This window comes from Moschus berezovskii, chromosome 1, assembly GCF_049115385.1.
Source record: "Moschus berezovskii isolate FMDL1 chromosome 1, NW_MosBer_1.0, whole genome shotgun sequence".
In the NCBI taxonomy this organism is placed as follows: Eukaryota; Metazoa; Chordata; class Mammalia; order Artiodactyla; family Moschidae; genus Moschus; species Moschus berezovskii.
This window is the reverse complement of record NC_142460.1, coordinates 89397373-89417070: the sequence shown is the minus strand read 5'-3', so window position 1 is coordinate 89417070 and position 19698 is coordinate 89397373. Positions and strand designations below refer to the sequence as shown.

The 19698-nt window shown below is 52.3% G+C and overlaps 2 protein-coding genes across 2 annotated transcripts in view; one reads left to right on the top strand and one right to left on the bottom strand.

Annotated features, from left to right (window-relative positions):
* Window positions 1-1652: 1652 nt before the first annotated feature.
* On the bottom strand, window positions 1653-5161 carry LOC129551550 (uncharacterized; the record flags this gene model as incomplete). The annotated part of the gene is made up of 2 exons (XM_055419612.2): window positions 1653-3351; window positions 3859-5161. A coding segment is annotated over one exon (1062 nt), but the record flags the coding sequence as incomplete, so codon positions are not given.
* A 16-nt stretch (window positions 5162-5177) lies between these two features.
* Window positions 5178-19698, top strand: part of ADCY5 (adenylate cyclase 5) — a 154832-nt gene continuing 140311 nt past the window's right edge. Inside the window, exon 1 of the mRNA XM_055395631.2 lies at window positions 5178-6922. Coding sequence (XP_055251606.1) covers window positions 5795-6922 — 1128 coding nt within the window. The 5' untranslated portion in view covers window positions 5178-5794. The remainder of the gene's footprint in view (window positions 6923-19698) is intronic.

Genomic DNA, 19698 nt, shown 5'->3' with positions numbered 1-19698 from the left:
TGAGCCCTTGTGCTGCAGCTACTGAAGCCAATGTGCCCTAGAGCCTGTGCTCCACCACGAGAGAACCCATCTGCGATAAGAAGCCTATGCATCACAACTAGAAAGTAGCCCCCATTACCAAAACTAGAGAAAGGTCGCTGGCAGCAACAACAAAGAGCCCGAGGGCCACGACTAAGACCCATTTTAGGCAAAAAAAAAAAAGTTTCTGCCTTTTGCCTTTGTGACCCCCACCTGTCTCGGTTTTCATCTGACCTTTCAAACTCCTCCTCTACACAGTGGGTGACCCCTGGGTTTCCCATCCAAGTACCAACCAGGTCTGATGCTGCTTAGCTTCTGAGATCAGACGAGATCAGGCCCGGTGAGGGTGGTATGGCCATAGACAGCCCCTGAGTTTCCTTGTCAGCCCTTCACAGCTGTCCTCCAGCCAATGGCATCATTCCCATTGCCATGTCACTTCTGGGCTCCATCTATACCTCCTCTGACATAGCTTCCTGACTAGTCCCCTCTGCTTTTAAATCTTGCTTTTCCAAGGTAGTTACAACATTGCCAGAGTCTGCCTCCCAAAACATAACAGCCCAACCTCTTTCCCCCAATTCAGGCACTCTTCCCTGTTTTTAAACTGAAGCCCAAGCTCCTCCAACAGAGTATTAAAGAGCCCAATCCACTTTTCCATCTTCACGCACGGTTGCCAGTCAGTCCCTGCATCCCACCCCACCCCTCATACTCCATTCTCATCACTATTCCCCAGATGTACCATTTGTTTATCCAACAAACAGTTAAGGGGTACCTCCTATATGCCAGGTACCAGGCACAAGAATGAGAAAGATACCAATTCTGCCCTCAAGGAGTTCAACAGACTGTGGAAACAGTTCTGAAAACAAGTCAAGACTATACAATGTGACAAGTGCAATAAAAGAAAAAAGCAAGGTGTGCTGGGAGCTGAGGAGGAGGGAGTGCCTAGCCCAGGGTTCGGAGCTGGGGAGGGAAGAGGCTTCAGAGAGGCATCGCAGAGGTGCTTATAAATTTGGTTGTGCTGGGGGTGCATGTGAAGAGTGATCTCTGCAGAGGTTTAAAGAATCGTTTAGGGGTGACTAGATGATGTGGGGAAGTGCTGGATACTGAAAGCTGGTGGGTAGGAAGAGGAAGTGTTTTGGACAGTTTGCAGTCGGGGTGTGACGTGTATGATCAGATGGGAAAAGTGGAGGACAGACTGGATGGCAAGAAGGGAGAGTTGGTAACTGGCCAGGGAAGGAGAAGGGAGGACCTGGACAAAGGTAGTAGCCAGAGAACGTGGAAGAGACCGATGTGAAAAGACATGGGTATGGTTGCAGGACTCTGGGAATCGGGATAAGAGGGCTCACTGGTCTGAGATCCAGGATCTGCTGCTGCAGCTGCTGCTAAGTCACCTCAGTCGTGTTCGACTCTGTGTGACCCCATAGACGGAAGCCCACCAGGCTCCCCCGTCCCTGGGATTCTCCAGGCAAGAACACTGGAGTGGGCTGCCATTTCCTTCTCCAATGTGTGAAAGTGAAAAGTTAAAGTGAAGTCGCTCAGTCGTGTCCGACCCTTAGCGACCCCACGGACTGCAGCCTACCAGGCTCCTCCATCCATGGGATTTTCTAGACAAGAGTACTGGGCAGATGGTAATTCCACCAGGGGCGAGAAAACAGAGGGAGGAGGAAGTTTCTTGGGTGATGACCTTAGTGTTAGACAAAATGAATCTAGGGTGTTGGTGGATACCAAGGAACAGCCACAGGGATTTCTCCAGGGGACAGGGGTAGGTAAGACTGGAGCTGAGAAGGGGAGGCAGGGGCTTAAGATTCAGATTTCAGAAATGCCTTAGTGAGAAGATGTTTATCTTTTGGCTCAGCAATACTACTTGTAGGAATTTCTCCTAAGGATACAATTAAAGATGTGTGTGAAGATTTATCTACAAAATGCTCATTGTTTATAACAGTAAAAGAGTGGAAACTTTTTATAAACTGCTATGACAGTGAAAAATGTCCAACAGTAGGAGACTGGTTAAATAAATTTTGCTATATTCATGCAGTGGAATTTTGCTCAGACAATAAAATGGGTATTGTAGATGGATGCTTATTGGTGTAAAAAAAAATCCACATATTTTGCTAAGTAGAAAAAAGCAGATTCTACAACTCTTTGTAAAAAGTCCCATTTTTTGTTAAGAGAAAAATTAAGATGTTAATGGTTCTTGCTAGGTGCTGTAATATAAAAGTGCTTTCTTTTGTCTTTCTTTTTTCTAGTTTTCCCACATTTAATCATACATAGCTTTTGTTATAAGATGATGGTTATATAAAATGTGTGAATAAAATGGAAAGGAATGACCTAGGGAGAGCTTAGGGAATGAGAAGGAGATCAAAGATGGAACCCAACCACCTTAATACCTCGGGTCATCTGGTTTCTGGCCATGCAGCTGCCAGTCTGGGGGTTCTTATATCATATTTGCTACATGGCTGTGTGGTAGAGTACAAGCAGACTGAACTTAGGTTCCATTCTGCTACAGACCGGGCAAACTTTGATTCTCTGTTTTGGTTTTCTCATATCTACAGTGGGGACAATGACATCTTCCTCAAAAGGGTTATATGACAATAAGATTCACAGACATATTGTTGTGGCTTAATATCAGTCCATTCTCTTTTTCTCTTGACTCCTATTCTGCTGGCTCCAGATTCAACCTCTTTTTGGCACCTACAGTAGGAATTAACACCTCGTCTCTCCAACCCCCCAAAACACTCTCTGGTCCTCTGTTGAATACTGACTGAATTGTGTTCTGAGCTGGAGTTAGCATCTAGCTGCTCTCCCTCCCTGACTGTAACCAGAGGTGGGTAACCTCTCCATCCCTGAAGCACCTAGCACAGTGCTTCGCACATAGAGGGTGCTCTATGAAGGTTTGTTGGCTAAATTCAGGCTTCAGGACTTTTAAGACTTCACTAATGGACATGAGTTTGAGTGAACTCCGGGAGTTGGTGACGGACAGGGAGGCCTGGCGTGCTGTGATTCATGGGGTCACAAAGAGTCGGACACGACTGAGCGACTGAACTGAACTGAATCATGGATTGATTACTCAAATGCTGGCATACTCTAGGGTTAGTTTATTCAGATCTCTTGGAATGGTTCTCCCAATTTGCAACTCTGGCAAGGTTTATATTCCAGTTTCCAAAGAGATGACCAATAGAGAAAGGATGGGAGGCTCACCCAGGCCTCTAGTCTCTTTGTCAGAAGCTCCACAGGGAGAGCTGGAGGAAGAAAGCAAAGGTTGTTTCTCCCTCCCAGGATTAGACGTGACTGTTCCCCACCCGTCCAGAGTTTAGGCTGCAGGAACTTCCAGCAGGACTGTTGGGGGAAGAAGAATTGGAGAGGTACTTCATTCCACAGGCCTAGGTCCTTTAACGCAAAGAAAATTCCTCTCCACTCCTGCCTCTTAATCGCCGTGTAGGAGCATCTGGTCCCCCTCCAGGGTGGCATCTCCACCTCGCTCTGGTGCCTATCCTCCTGATAACACCTTGCTAGGTAAGGAGCCAGCCTGGAGCTGACGAAAGATCTTTCGGTTGCAAGTCAGGAGAACTGTGTGGCCCGTGGCAAGTTAATTAAGCTCTGAAGCTCTAGTTTCTGCACCTGTAAACTGGGAATGATAACCTGGGCACTGTCCCCTGTCTCAACCCAGGGTTACTGAGGGGAATCAAATGAGGTTTCAATAATAATAATAACAACAACATATGAACGAACAAAGAGAGCTCTTCACAAACGCCAGGTATTCGTAATGCTGTCTGCGGGGTTCTTGCTCGGTAACTACCCACCAAAGCATTCCTGTCCGCCCAGCCCTGGTTGCATCGGCCTCACCAACTGCATCTCCATCTTTCCCGTAACTGTCTTCCTGGGCCTCAGAGATCCTCAGTCTCTCCATCTCTCCCGTCCATTTCCGGGTCTGGCTCTTGGGTCCCTCTGGCCCTCCAGGGACTCTGGTCTTCAGCTCCCTGCGGCAGTCGCTGCCTGGTCGCCCCCGGCCCGGTGCGCCCTCCTTTGGCACAGCCGCTCGGCCGGAGAATCGCCCAATAAGAGCGCGGGACTCAAGTCTGACAGCTCAGGAAACGGCCAATCGAGCCGGGCCAGGGAAAGGGGGCGCAGCGCGGGGGCTGAAGTTGGGTTGAATGGGGGGATGGGGGATTAAAGGGGGATACAAAAGAGGGGAGCTAGGACTAGGGGCGGAGGAACCCAGGCAAGGGGCGAGGAGGACCGCATGCCACCCAGGTCGGGCGAAGGGACCGCGGGCTGGATGCGGCTCCAGGCGCCAGGGAGGGAGGGGGCGCAGAGGGAATTTTAGGTGAGGAAGGGGAGCCAGGGCCCCCACGGGAAAGGGCGGCTCACGAGGCCGGGCCTGAGGATGCCGGCGGGGGGCCGAGGCGGGGGCCGCGGCCGGGTCGGGGGCGGAGGCGGCCGCGCGCCGCTGTGAGCCGAGGCCCGAGCGGCGCGGGGGGCGGGGAGGCGGCGGGAGGAGGGGATGCGGAGGGCGCTCCGGCGGCGGCGGCGGCGGCGAGCGGGCGAGAAGGGAGGAGCGGCGCGAGCGGCCGGAGCAGCGCAGGGCCCGAGGCGTGCATGGCGCGCCGCGAGCCCGGCTCCCGCGGCTCTCCCCGGAGCGCCCCCGGGGCGCAGCAGCGGCTCTCGGGCCGGCCCCTCTCGGCTGGCTGCATCTGAGTCCCGGCTCTCGATCTCTGGATGCCGTGCTCCCTGGGAGAAGCCCGCCTGCGTTGGGGCGGAACGGCGGCGGCGCTGCGCCGGATTCCGCCCTCAGCCTAGTCCTTCTGCGCCCGGCCGCGGTGGGCCCGCAGCCGGTGGCGAGGAGCCTGGGGCTTGAGGACTCGGCACGACAGCCCTTCTGGGCCGGCGGGTCCGGGCCAGCCCCGCTCCGTTTTGGGGGAAGGGGGAGGCGAGAGGGGAAGGGCCGCGCTGCAGGAGCCGGTCCTCGCCCCCGCCCCCTGCGCGGACCCGCTGAAGGCTGGGCTCGGCTTCGGCCGGGGCCAAGCTCCCACTCTCGCCGCGGGAGGTGGTGGGGGATGCAGGCGACGGCCCCCTTGGGCTCCAGGACCCTCCCCCCAGGGCTCTGGAGCTGTTGCTCCGCCCGCCGCCCCCTCCCCCGTCCTCTCCACCCCCCCCATCCCACCTCCCCACCCCTCGTAAGAAAATAATGCTGGCTGGCGCCCGCACCTCCCAGTCGCTCCCAGTCCGCCGCGAGGGAAGGGCGCCCGCTTCGTCTCCACGCCGGGACCCCTGCCGAGCCGCCCTAGCTGCCTCCTCGCCGCGCGTGCCGCTGGTCTCCGCTTAGGCAGAGTCTTCGAGTGCCGCGCCCGGGCATTGCAAGCCCCGGGGAGGTGCCGCCCGCAAGGACACCTCTCCGTCCCGACTCGTCCGCAACTCCGGTCCTTGTCGAGCTCGACGCGAGCCAGGAGTCCGGACGTCCCTCTGCGCGCGGCTCAGCAGCTCGAGCAGTCCCCGCTGCCCCAGCTCGGAGCCAACTCCCTCTCGGACCTGGGGCTCCCGACGCGGATTTTCAGCCACTTCTCACCTCGGGGCTGTGCCTGCCTCCCGCCCGCTCTCCCGCTGCCCTCCTTCTCCGCTCAGGACGGGGGTGCCAAGATGCCCCGCTACTGCCCAGGGCCCCGGGCCGCCCCCGACGTGTGACCCCAGCCTGGTCCCCCTGCTCGGCCGTCCACCTTCCCCTTGGAGACCCCCGGCCCGGCCCCCGGGGGAGGAGGAAGAAGACGACGAGGCCGAGGGGGGGATGTCCAGCTCCAAAAGCGTGAGCCCCCCGGGCTACGCGGCGCAGACAGCGGCGGCGCCGGCGTCCCGGGGAGGCCCGGAACACCGCTCCGCGTGGGGAGAGGCCGACTCCCGCGCCAATGGCTACCCCCAAGCCCCCGGGGGTTCGGCCCGCGGCTCCACCAAGAGACCTGGGGGGGCGGTGACCCCGCAGCAGCAACAGCGCCTGGCCAGCCGCTGGCGCAGCGACGACGAAGACGATCCTCCGCTGAGTGGCGATGACCCCCTGGCCGGGGGCTTCGGCTTCAGCTTCCGTTCCAAGTCGGCCTGGCAGGAGCGCGGCGGCGACGACTGCGGTCGCGGCAGCCGGCGGCAGCGGCGGGGCGCGGCCGGCGGGGGCAGCACCCGGGCGCCCCCTGCGGGCAGCGGCGGCGGCTCGGCGGCTGCGGCCGCCGCGGCGGGCGGAACAGAAGTGCGCCCCCGTTCGGTGGAGCTGGGCCTGGAGGAGCGGCGTGGCAAGGGCCGCGCGGCCGACGATCTGGAGGCCGGCGCCGTCGAGGAAGACGAAGGGTCCGGGGATGGGGGCAGCTCGGCAGGCTCGGGCGCGGGGCCTGGCGCGGTGCTGTCGCTGGGCGCCTGCTGCCTGGCACTGCTGCAGATATTCCGCTCGAAGAAGTTCCCATCGGACAAGCTGGAGCGGCTGTACCAGCGCTACTTCTTCCGTCTGAACCAGAGCAGCCTCACCATGCTCATGGCTGTGCTGGTGCTCGTGTGCCTAGTCATGTTGGCCTTCCACGCGGCACGGCCCCCGCTGCAGCTGCCCTACCTGGCCGTCCTGGCGGCCGCCGTGGGCGTGATCCTCGTGATGGCCGTGCTCTGCAACCGCGCCGCCTTCCACCAGGACCACATGGGCCTGGCCTGCTACGCGCTTATCGCCGTGGTGCTGGCCGTCCAGGTGGTGGGCCTGCTGCTGCCCCAGCCGCGCAGTGCCTCCGAGGGCATCTGGTGGACTGTGTTTTTCATCTATACGATCTACACGCTCCTGCCTGTGCGTATGCGGGCTGCGGTACTCAGCGGGGTGCTCCTGTCCGCCCTCCACCTGGCCATCGCCCTGCGCACCAACGCCCAGGATCAGTTCCTGCTCAAGCAGGTAGGGGCCCATCTGGGCACAGGGACTAGACAGTAGGGTGTGCAGTCCTTGGCCTGACTCCGAAGAGAGGCAACCCACCTTCACCCTTTAAACTGGTGAGAAGATCCAGAGAGACATGGCTCTGTCAGCTGTGTGATGTCTTCTAGCCTCTGACCTCCCACTCTGAGCCCCAGCATCTTCCTTCACAAATAGAGTGCTCTTCTATGTAATGTTCCCGCTGAGAAGACACACCAAACCCTATCCATTATTGTAGGGATACTAATAAGGAAGGGGGGTGGGAGGAGAAAATTCTTTGGAGAAGTCCCCTTCTCTTGCTGTGCTTCTGTCCCTGTATGTATGGCCCCTGACCGAAGTGACTAGACCCTCTAATCCCTCTCCAACCTCTCCCTAGGTAGAACCGCTGATAGTTTGTAGTGAACTCAGTTGAGTCTTGGATGGAGGATTGATGAGGGGAAACCCTAGGAACTCCTTGCCTAGTCTTAGGGAGGAGAAAGGGTAACCCTGCCAGTTGCCTTAGATGGGGGTTTGAAAGCTGGAAATATACCTGAAATTGAGGGAGGACTGACAGATGTGTTTCATTTGTGAAAGTGCCCAGGAGCCAAAAAGCTGCCTTCAGCAAAAGTGGGAAGCAACCTTTGTGTGTGCTGACAGTCCTCTCCCGGCCTGAGCAGAAAGCTAGCGTTGTATGTCAGGACCCCTTCATGTGGGTGCTCCTGGCTATTACCTGTGGTGGGGGCTTTTTATCGCTCCTGGGATGAGTTAGGTGAGCCTTGAATGATGGCATCAGGAGGAAATGAAACTTCTGCCTGGTTAACTGGTGATTCCTCTGAAGACTTATGAGAGGAAGTCGTGCTTGCCATGGTGACCTTGGATGAGATTGGCTCTGCTGACATGCACACCTTCTCCCCTTATAAGTGCCCTTGTCTGTGGCACCGTGGGCCTCATCCACTGGTCCCTGCTCAGCCTACTTGATTGTGCTGCTGCTTGGCTGTGAGAGTCAAATGGGCCCTTGCTGCAGTCTAGTCTCTTGACCGTAGACCCTACTGCACCCCCTACCTCCCTCTGGGCATCTGCTTCCTCTACAGAACTTCTTAACTAACTGAATTCCAGTCATTGCCTCCCCACTTTTAGTGCCTTTTCTCAGACTTCAATCCTATTGAGGACTGCGTGTTTCTTGAGGGTCTCTCCTGTACCCCCTGGCTTTCTCAAAATAGTGTCAGTGTGGGCTTCATGGCACTGAGCTCTAGGTGTATCCCCAAGGCACTCTGTGACTGGGAAGGAGGGGATCTGCAGCCCCTCTGAACCCTAGGTTCCTTGTCTAGCAAATGAGATGATAATGCATACCCCTTCCAGTTCTACCCACTCTGTGCCAAGCCTCACCTCTGCAAGGAGCCCTCCTTCCGTTCCAGCCATGCCAGCCTCTCCCTCTTCTGCATGGCCAATAACAGAGTCAGAGCCAGAGGGTGGGGCACTTACTTATTCCCGAGTGCCCCTGGTTTTACTCCCCATCCAATGTAAGCCCCTTGGATGGAGAATTCCTGAGGTGTATGTGTTTTTCCTTCTCTACCATCTATGCCTTATCTAGCACTGTGTAGAATATATAGGGATTTCATAATTGCTTAACTGGTTGTATTCCAATGAGTGAAGTAATTGGGGTTGTTGATGCTAAAGAAGTTTTTCTGATCTGGGATCAGAAGGAAAAAAAAATCTTTAGATATCATCTTTAAACTTAAGAGAAAAACCTATTGAGAGCTGGTTTTAAAAAAGTTAACTACTATTGTTAGTGCTTATAAAGGCTCCAAATGTTTTGACCTGGGGACACAAGCTAGCATATGAGTATTTTATCTTTGAGGGTTGTTCCTGGCTTGAATGGGAGGCAGGTTGCTTGGGTGGGTATGGCTTTTCTGCAGAAAGACAGGCATGGCATCCACATGGAGCAGCAGAGGTTTCTAGGATCACTCAGAGTATTTACTGAAACCAGAGTTGGGACTCAGGGCCTCAGCCCTAGGCAATCCAAGGTGAGTGACTTTAGGAGACTGGAGTCAGATCCCAGGATGGCAGTGCTGGACCTGGGGTGCTCCATTTCCATCTTAGCATGAAGATGCCACTGCAGCAGCAGTTGGCTGACTGACTTCCCCATCTAGTTCCCCAGGCCAGTCTCTTTCCCTTCTTTCCCCAGTGCCACACCTCCCAACTCATGCTTCTTTTATACAGTTGTAGTCTTTAGACCTCCTGTCTGTAGTGACCTGCGGTGCTGATATAGCAGAGCTTGTTAGAAATGGTCTGTGATAATCAGAATGCAAGCATTCTTTCTAGTTGACTTAAGACAAAACTGTATCTTTTTTTGGTTTGTATTTCATTTGCCTTTCTAATTATGTCTGATATAAACTTTGTGTTTCTTGAGCAAATCTTATTGGATGGTGGGAAATATTAGTGAGACAATCAAGCATTACCCTCTGCCTCAGGTTACCCTAGAGTGGCAGGCGGTGGCCTCTGTTAGATACCTTGTTCTTATCTTTGATGAAGATACACATCCAGGTAAATGGGCCAGCAGTGTGTGGTTTTTAATATTGGGGCTTTGGGAATTTGCCTCCATGACCTTGGACACAGAATAGGCCCTCAGGAATCTTTTGGAATTTTTTCAGTTCTCATGAGAGGCCAGTCCCAGCTCAGATCTTCAACATCAGTATCTGATCTCAGTATTTTATTCTTTCCCAGTCCCTCTTCTGTCTTGGGCTCTGCCCTTTGCTCCAGTTAGAAGGGAGAAACATTTAGTATCTTATCTGATGCCTCCTGATGGTTTTACTCAAGAGAAAACCGAGAGGCAAGGTGGGGCAGCCCTTTAGGGGGGACGATGTTTCTTCCTTTTGCTGGATCCCCTGCTCCAGCTCTTCCCCTGGTATTCACCCCCACCCCCACCCCGCCCGCCGCCCCCCTGCTCTGTTTCTCTCACTTCCTTTCACTCCCTCCTCCTCCAGGCCCCTGTTGCTCTCCTCTCCTCTGCCTGCCTGCTCTTCTGCTTCCCCGTCTCTTACTCCCTGTTTTGCAGCCTGTCAGCCTCGCCTTATGTGCTCACTGTCGTCTCCTTGGTGGGATACAGTAGGAGCGTCATGGGTTTTTTTTTTTCCTTCTTTGCCTGTTAGAAGTCCCTCTGCTACACCCATACCATAAATAACACTCAAGCATCTGCCAAACACATTCCTCACTTGTGTTAATAGGCTGCAATGATGCCGGAGCCTGTTGCCATGGCAACCTCATTTTTGTTTGACTGTATCCCACTCTGCTACATAAAGCCTCTGCATGCACTCACACACAAACAAGTATGCTCACACAACTATTACATATGCTTAGTTATTAGAGATTGTTTTGGAGAAAACATCTTTGGGTCTTATGGGGATGGACAGTCATTTGGCAAAGGAGATGAGTGTCTCTGCTTGTCCAGTGTTACACTAGGAGGTGATAATGGATGGAAGAGTGCTTTGAAAAGTAGAGAGTCCTTTTCAGATGTGGGGTATTATTAGTCTGCAGCAGCATTAAACCCACCTGATACAGTTTCTGAAAAGAAAATTCTGACCCCGTGTGGGTCCCTGTGAGCCTGGGAGAGCTGTCAGAGGTTGCCCTTGTGGTGTGGGCTGACCCATCCCTACCCAGCCCGTCTTCAGCTCCTTCCTTGCTTCCCTCTGTCCCTTTTGAAGAAACTCAGTGATTTTCTGCATTTCCTCCTTTGTGCCTGTTTGAACCCACAACTGTCACCAGTTGTCCCAGTGATCAGAATGGCAGTTGCGCTCTGTGGGTGATGTTCTGTGACCATGAGCACATGTGAGTGTCGTTCTTGGGCTGGATGGGGGTGGGGAAGCAGACCAAGAAATGACTACTGTGGCTGAAGGGTGGGTGTCTGTCTGTCATGTGGGCAGGCTCTAGTATGTATGTGCATGCGTGTGCATGAACATGTGTGTGCACGTGTGTGTGTTTTTGTGTGTGTGTGTATCTGTTGTGTGTGCTGGCCTGGGTTATGGAGGTGGGCTGAGGGAAGCCTTTGTGTTGACTTTGAAAGGAAATCATCACAGCTCTGTCCTGTTTATTCTTTGTTCGTGGCTGACTTCCTGTGGCTGTTTGCATTTCTGATTCTGGGCCTTGATCGACCTTCTCACCTTGACCTCTGGCTCCCCAGGGAGGTACCCTGGATGCACATGCCCCTACTTTCCATAATGAACCTGGGGGCTGGACTTGAGTGGTCAGTTCCCCTGCCCCCATGGAGTCTCACCCTTCCCTTTCAAAAGCCCGAGCTTCCTGCCCACTCAGTTATCCAGTGAGCCCTGTGGTGAGCTGCCACCTTGCTCTGGAACTTGGCCCAGAGGCCTGTGTGGTGGGTCACCGTGGCTGCCCTGTGCGCCCTGCTGGCTGCCACTGCCTCCCTGCTTCCTGGGTGGTGTGGAGAAGGACACACACTTTCAGCATGACACCAGGGGTCACCTACCACCAGTTACTTTCCCCATCACCCACATTTATGGACAGGAGAAATCTGGCCATAGTGAACCCCAGCAGCAATAGTAGGCTGGGGTGGGGGGGCTGGCTCTGAGTTTGTAGCCAGGGAGGGTCTGCTTGTTTTGCCTCAGTGCAATTGTATTCGATTATGTGGCCTCCTTATCTCTGCAATGGGAAGGGGGTGTTTGGAGGGGGGCAGAAGCCTCAGAGTGGGGGTCATCTAGGCACATCTAGATAGGGGTGTCTCGATGCCTGTGGGGAGGACTTCAGGAATGGCAGAGGCCTGGCCAAGGAGAAGAACGGTCAGCTGCTGTACTTGGGGAATGTTGACTGTTAATAATTCTATCTAAGTTTTAATCTGGAGTGAGAGCATGAGGTCTGTGTGCTGTGGAGCACAGAACAGTGTGCTCATGTTTGTCTGTAAAGAGGGCACAGAAGGCGTATTAAACCCCAGCACCAAAACCTGCCCAGCTTCACAGAAGAGTTTTGAAAATCAGTGTCAAAGGCCCGGACAGAAGCTGTCCTGTGCAGACAGGCCCCGGCCATGGTCACTCTGTCAGAGGGTGTGGGGCTGTGGAGCACCCACTCGGGCCCAGCCAGGGGTGGGGTGTGTGTTGGGGGAGGGAGGCGAGAGCCTCTCTGCGAGTGTATGCCCTCTTGCCGGATGACTTTCAGAGTCATGGCGGCCTGCTTGGCACCTCTGTTAACTTTATCTTGTGATAGATCTGGCCAATGGTCATTTACTTCCCAGGAGCATCCTCTGTGTTGGGAATGGAAACAGTTTTCTCTCAGAGTCCCATGTGACCGTGGCCCAGAAATTCTTTGGGTGCAGTTACATAAGTTACACTTGAGCATATCCTTCTTTCCTCCATGCCTATCAGGTGGGGGAAGCTTGCTAGTGGAGGGCAGGTCAGTGTTGATTTTCTCTCCCAAACGCAAAACTCCATGAAGATAATTGGAAAGCTCTACTCCCCCGACCCCGCAACCTCTTTTCTCCAGGTAACATTCAAATCCAGGACAGGGAAGAACTCTCTTTCAACGTCATGAACCAAATCTGGGAGTTTCTAGTTAATGGACCATGAGCTTCATGGGAAGCAACATTTTGGTCTAACTGTTGGAAAAGGCCAGCAGGGTCTTAGTTAGGCTTGTGGGCATATCCGGTTCATAGGAAGACTGAGGCCCCATCTGAGATTCTATGTTTGATTCTAGAATTTAAAGGAGGGTACTAGTTTGGTCAGGGGATTGGAAACCTTGACTTCTGAGAGAATGTTTGAAAGAGTGGGAGATGTTTAGCTGGGAGGACAGCAGACTGTAGCAAGGTAAGAAAGCAGAAACATGGGCAAAGTGTTATTTATTGCTGGGATCCCTGTTATCAGATGTTAGAAGAGGGACTGAGCTTATTTTTGGTTGCTCCCAAGGGCAGAGTTGGGGCAAATGGGTAGAAGCAGTAGACAGATTTCAGCTCCAAGTGTGTGCGTGCTAAATTGCTTCAGTTGTGTGTGATTCTTTGGGACCCTTTTGACTGTAGCCTGCCAGACTCCTCTGTCCATGACATTCTCCAGGCAAGAATACTGGAGTGGGTTATCATTTCCTTCTCCAGGTAGAAGATACTTTCCAGCCTTTGGGGTTGTAGCCATTGCACCAAAAGCCCCCTGGGGTAGCCAGCTGTGTCAGTGGAGGTGTTTAAGGGGAGACTGGACTGAGGAAATGGAAGATTCTGCTTGTGAAGGTCTGGGGTGGGTGCCAGGAAGGGATCTATATTTTTTGCCAGCTTGGATCTAGTTTTCAAAGCTCTCTAGCAGATCTTGATGACCAACTCTTAGGTTTGGGATCATTGGCCAAGATAACCATTCCGTTCACATCCAACCCTTGAATTTTATGGTTTCGTGTCTTGCTACAGCATGAATGCCTGCTGAATCTTTTGAGATGTCCATTGTCATGCCTAACTTGGTCTCTGTTTAAAAGTCACAGAATCACTGCAGGCTTGCAGGCCCCTTAGGAGATGTCCAGGTGGGGCTGGTGAGCATATTGGTTGTAGGATGCGGAGGGGAAGGTGACTGGTAGTGGTGAGAGAGGGTGGGAAAGGTTGCCTGTACCTCCCATCCTGCCCCCCAGCCATTCCCATCCCTCCACTCTTGTTTGAGGCAAAGCAATCTGTGGCTCAGCATTGGTGGTGGTAGTGGTGGTGAGGGTGGTCGGCAGAGAGATAGACCTTAGTTTGAGTCCTGGTTTACTCATTCATTTGGTAAGTGAATATGAAAAACACTGAGGATACCCCAGGTCCAGAAGGGATGTTACAGAATGTGGAAAGTGAGATCAGGGGTAGGCAAGAGGTCAGGAACTGGGAGATGGTTTGAAGGAAGAACAGTACGATGTCAGGCAAGGAAGAGGAGATTGGAGCTGTGAGTGTGGGGAGGGGAAGAGCTTGGAAGCGGGGGCAGGGATGCTGTCTGGAACAATGGGATATAGTCACAAGAAGAGGGGGGTAAACAAGCAAACACTGGGAGACAGTAGTGGCTTTATTCTTTAGGCCTGCCTCATGTGTCAGCCTGGACACTGTTCCCCCCACCACACACACATACACACACTTCTTGCTCTGGGAACGTTACCGGCTCTTGTTTCTGGGCTTTGAGGCTTCCTGATCTCACACTTGGGTGGCCTCCTCTTCCGTCTCCTTAGGGGCTTCCTGGGGGTTGTCTCACAGTCCCACTTGGCTCTTGGAAGGGGCCTCGGTAGAGGACACGTAGTAGGTGTTCAGTGCGGGTTTGAATGAATGAATGAACGGGTGGTGGGGTGGGTGGACAGCTGCACGCAGACTCTCGGCTGTTCTGAAGCGCTAGACCAACACCTCCACAGCAGGAAGCGATGCGGCTCGGCTTGGAGCCTATTTTGGTGGATTGTTATCCTAAACTCCAAGCAGGGCTTCCAGAGTACCTCCTGCTGCAATTTAGAACGTGTGTCTTCTTGGAAACAGAGGGCTGTTGCCTGGCAGTGCCGGTACTATATCCCTTCACGGATTTGAAAACCATTATTAAGACATTCTTTCAGCCTTCTCCACATTCATTCAGACAACAACCATTTATTAGGTGCCTACTGTGTACCAGGCGCTGTGCTAGGCCACGAGGGTCCAAAGATGACTCAGCCCGAGCCCCAGCACCTGGCATTGCCTTCAGCCCAGACGCTACCACTGACTGTCTTTTGGAGGGATGTTGCTCAGTATTGCACATACATATATTCAGTCCTGTGTCAGGTAAGTTTAGGAAATACTGGCTTCATCAGAATTCTTTATTGTAGAACTTTAAAGCTGTTCATATGTTAATATGCCATAGAATTTGCCAAGAGGGGGTTTTTGCATGATGTCATTATCAGATATATTTGACCCCAGAACCAGTTTTTGAAGGAACATAGGAGAAGGCAATGGCAAGCCACTCCAGTACTCTTGCCTGGAAAATCCCATGGATGGAGGAGCCTGGTGGGCTGCAGTCCGTGGGGTCGCTAGGGGTCGGACACGACTGAGCGACTTCACTTTCACTTTTCACCTTCACACATTAGAAAAGGAAATGGCAACCCACTCCAGTGTTCTTGCCTGGAGAATCCCAGGGACGGGGGAGCCTGGTGGGCTTCCGTCTATGGGGTCACACAGAGTCGGACACGACTGAAGTGACTTAGCAGCAGCAGCAGCAGCAACAGAGGCATTAGTATATGTTGGAACTCACTTTGGGACACACTGCTTCAGGGGCTGGGAGGATCTCAGCGTCCAGCCCCCTGCCTCAGGGATAGGCCTAGGCAAGGCCATCTAGATGTGGGAGTTTGTTTGTTTGGGGGCTCTTCTACCTCAGAAAGGAGACCGAGCAGCCTGCATTAAAAGTGTCATTCTCTGTTTGCATCCAAAATTCTTTATAAAGTAAAATGATGGGACTGGAAGGGACCAGGGAGTTACCTCCTTTATCCAGTTTCAGTTTCCTTTAAGGGTTTTCTGTTGTCATTAGACATTGGAGCCTGTTGGGCTCTGTATTTTGCCCTTTGATGGCAGGGCGGGTCCATTCGCTGAGGGTCTGGCTGCCTACGAGAAAGTAGTGATGGGCTGTTCAGAGCATCCTGGGGCCAAACAGAGTTTCCCAGTTTGCTTTGTTTCCTACTATCTAAAAGGAGGAAGACTTTATAGAATGTCGATTAAAAACAATGACTATATATTGAGTTTTTATTGCAAGCTTGGCATTAAGCTAATCCCTTACATATATGACCTCACTTAGTATCATCTCTAAGAGAAAGACATTCTTATCCCTATTTCAGGTCTGCGGAATATAGGATAAGAGAAGGTAAGTAACTTCCCCAAGGTCACTCAGTGAGCAGGCACAGCAGATGGTTCGGCGCCTGCCCATATTCCCTGGGCATGTACCTTTCACTCTTGCCAGCCAGACTGCCAGCTGTCAGCACCTGAGGGCTTTCTCTGGCCCTGAGCCTCTCTGCTTGCTTGTGGGGCAGGTCAGAAGTGCTGGGGAGGGAGTGCCCATCCCCAGAGCAGCTCTCAACCAGTGACTGTTGGGCGCTAGTAGATAGATACCCTAGTTCCCTTGACCCTGGTGTCGGGGGAGTGTAACTGAGACAAGCCTTCTGTGTTAGCCCCCAGGCCTGCAGGATACAGCTCTGGATGTCTACAGTGGTACAGCCTGGAAAATTATTATTATTTTTTCCTTTCTTCTTTATTTTCTCCCTCCTTCCCTTCCTTCCTCCCTCCCCGATCTTCCTTCCATCTTTCCTTTCTTTTTCTTCTTCCCCTGTTTTTTTTTTCTCATTTCTCCATTCTCTAATATTTTCTGAGGTCACCTCCCAGGCAAACCACTTCTTTCAAATCCTTGTCTGAGGATCCTTTTCTAGGAAAAATCCAAATTGAGGGTGGAGAAACTGAGATTCTAATCCGGTTTGACTTGAACTCTAGGGAAGGGAGTGATCAATTTATTGGGGCAAATATGCATCAGGTATGGGGACTTCTCTTGTGGCTCAGTGGCTAAGACTCTGTGCTCCCAATAGTACCTGGGTTCGATCCCTGGTCAGGGAGCTAGATCCCACATGCCACAACTAAGAGTTTGCATGCCACAGTTTGAAAAAAAAAAAAAAAACAACGGTTCCACATGCTAAAACTAAAAGCTTCCACACGCCACAGCTAAGACCCAGTACAGCCACGTAAATAGATAAATATTTTTAAAAATGCATCAAGTACAGAACTCTGTGGCAAACTCAGAACCCTAGACCTGCCTGGCCCCTCCCTCCTATCTGATAAGATATGTTTGTCACCAGTACAGTTGTTTCTGGACTAGTGTGATGATGTGAAAAAATGTATTTTTTGTCTTGTTTTATATGTATATATATATATTTGTTTGTTTTGAATTTCTGCTTCTTAAAAATGTATGGTTTTCTGTCCCCTAGACAATGGCTCGAATATCAGTCAAAGACACAACTACTTTGACCTTTGATTAGCATTTTGTAGATGACAAAGGACTTTACCATGTGTGATCTTACTTGCTTCTCACTACTGCCCTGAGGAGGTGATGAGTTAAGAAGGCGCAGACATTGGCTTTGGGGCCCAGGAGAACACCCTGGTTGGGTGATCCTGAGTTGCCTTACTCTCGCTAAGTCCATTCCCTCTCTAAACTGAGGATAAGTTCCTGACTGACGGAATCTGTTGTTGGGTGCCCAGACAAGGTAATGCATGTGAGAGCTCTCATAATTACAGACCTGTGCTGCTGATATTGTGTTGAAGAGGAGGAAGCAGGGGTTGAGAGAGGTTGAGTGACCTCATTCAGGTCACACAGCCAGTTAGTTAGCTTAGGAGCTGCTATACAAATACAGATCCCTGACTCCAAATCCTGTGCTCTTTGCACATATGAACCCTTACTGAGTCCACCCTATAGTACCTAAAGAGGCTGCAGACGGCACAGCTGCTCTCACGCAGTTGACTTGGGTGGTTGTGGAACACGTGGTTTCTCATTTGTGATGCCTCCTTCCCATGGGGCGTCTGGCTCAGATAGGCATTAAATCATTTGTCACTTCTGGAGCCTGTAGCGATGCTGCAAGACGGGACAGCGTGAAAGTGTTTAGAGGACACCTGGGATCAGATGTTTACCTGTGAAGGACCCCTGAGTGTCTTCTGGATGGGTCAGGAAGGATGAAGACCTGAAGAGGGGTCAGACACAATGCCGGGTAGCTTAGGTCTGGGTGTGAGGCTCCCTCATAGCCAGGCTTCTGGTGGCAAAGGTGGAACAGAGGCAGGAAGGGAGGAGGTGGCTAGGTACACATCAGCATCACTTCTCGGAGGTCAAATCTGGGGTCTTTCTGTAGAGTCGCATCTAGTGGATGGAGCAGTTTAGTGTTTACTCTAGGATGTCTTTAGAGCCCAGCTCACCCAAACCACCATCATCCTAACAAGTACCCCAAATATCCTGCTTCAAAGCCACTTCTGTCGTTTGTCACTCTTCTCAAGAAAAATAAAGGAAAATGTAACTCCTGCCCAAGTGCCATTCTTTTGCTAGGTGGATTTTCAAGATTTTATTTTCGCATTTTCTTTTGGGGATGAGTGTGGTGATTTGGGCTTCCCTGGTGGTTCAAAGGGTAAAGAATCTGCCGACAGTGTGGGAGACCTGGATTAGATCCCTGGGTTGGGAAGATTCCCCTGGAGAAGGGAACAACTACCCACTCCAGTATTCTTGCCTGGAGAATTACATGTGTCCCACTCTTTTTTGACTCCATGGACTGTGTAGCCCACCAGGCTCCTTTGCCTGTGGGATTTCCCAGGCAATACTGGAGTGGGTTGCTGTTTTCCTTTGCTGTTTGTTTGTTCACTTAACATGCCCAGGCCCCCAATCTTCCTCTGGCCAAGTCCCTTTTCTTGTAACCATTTTACCACGCTGCCTGAAAGGGACCTGGCCTTCCTCTGACGGGCTCCCAAAGGGTAGCAACAGCTCAGAAGCGCCTTGGTCCTGAGAGCCGAGTGGAGGAGGCAGCCAAAGGAGAGTGATCGTTACTGAATTCTGGGTGAGCAGGGTAGGCCTGTACCCCTCCCTGCCGAGGAAGGAGCCCTGCCTTTGCAACAACTGACACTCTGCATTTAAAATCAGAGTCACTCTGAAACACCCTCTTCTTTTCCTCTGTAGCACTCATACTGGTTTATAATTTTATTTCAGTAGGTTTATCTATCTGTCTTTCAGCTTGTCAGTCAGCTCTTTGAGGACAGGGGCCTTGTCTGTTTTAATACTCAGATATTTACTGACTGTTCCTGACTCTCTGACCCCCGCTGCCCAGCACTGTGGGAAGCAGGTGGATGGTTCCCGTTTGCGTGTTCCATAGGGAATGCGACTCTTGACAGCCAGGGCTCCCGCCCTTGACCAGGGTGAGCTTGTCCCCTGCTGGCATGGGGCTCTGAGCCTGGGGGTGTGATCTTAGGAAACACTGCTTCCCATCTGTGCCCTCCTTCCTATGGGTTCCCTGCTGGTCTGTCTGGTAATGTCAGGAAGGTTCCCTGTTGTCTGCTTTTGCTTCTCCCCCTCATCCTTGGTCCCCTTTCTTCTTCTCCTTTTTCTTCTGGTGTCTTTTTTCCTCCTCCTGAGTCCTCCCACTTCCCTCTTTCCAGCTGTAAGATGTGCGAAAGACCTGAGAGACCCGCCAGGAGGCAAGCTCAACTATAAGGACAGTAAATATGAGCATGGCTAACTACACAAATTCCAAACGATATTCTTCATGCTGTTCCCAGCAGTCCCATGAAAGAGCAGTTCTCACAGTGTGTTGTAAACTTCCTTATAGTTGATTGCCCTGTATCACAGTGCAGGTGGCAGCTCTGATTTCACCTCGAACGCCCAGCACTGAGACATCAACTTTCGGGGTGGGTTAACCTCCAGTCACCCAACAGAACTTGCGGCGTGGGAGGTGAAGGCATATCTCGGAATTCTTGTATAACCCTGGTACCCAGACTGTCTGCAGTGGGCCTGGACATCAGCATTTTGGGATGCTCCTGCTGATTCTGACATGCACCACAGATGGGAACTGCTGCCCTGAGCCTCCCTGCATCAGCAGAGGGCTCGTGGGGATGACGCCGAGTCTGATTTATGGCTGTATCGAAAGGAGAGTTGTTTATATCGAAAGGGGTTTATTGTGGTGATTCAGTAAAGAGCGATGACCACTAAAAATTATTGCAGGTGTGTAATAGGGGAAGAAAACTTGGTGGTTGGTGTATAAAATCTTATCGGGCCAGGCTGTGGCTCAGTATATTTATGTTCTTCTTATCACCAGCAATTAGC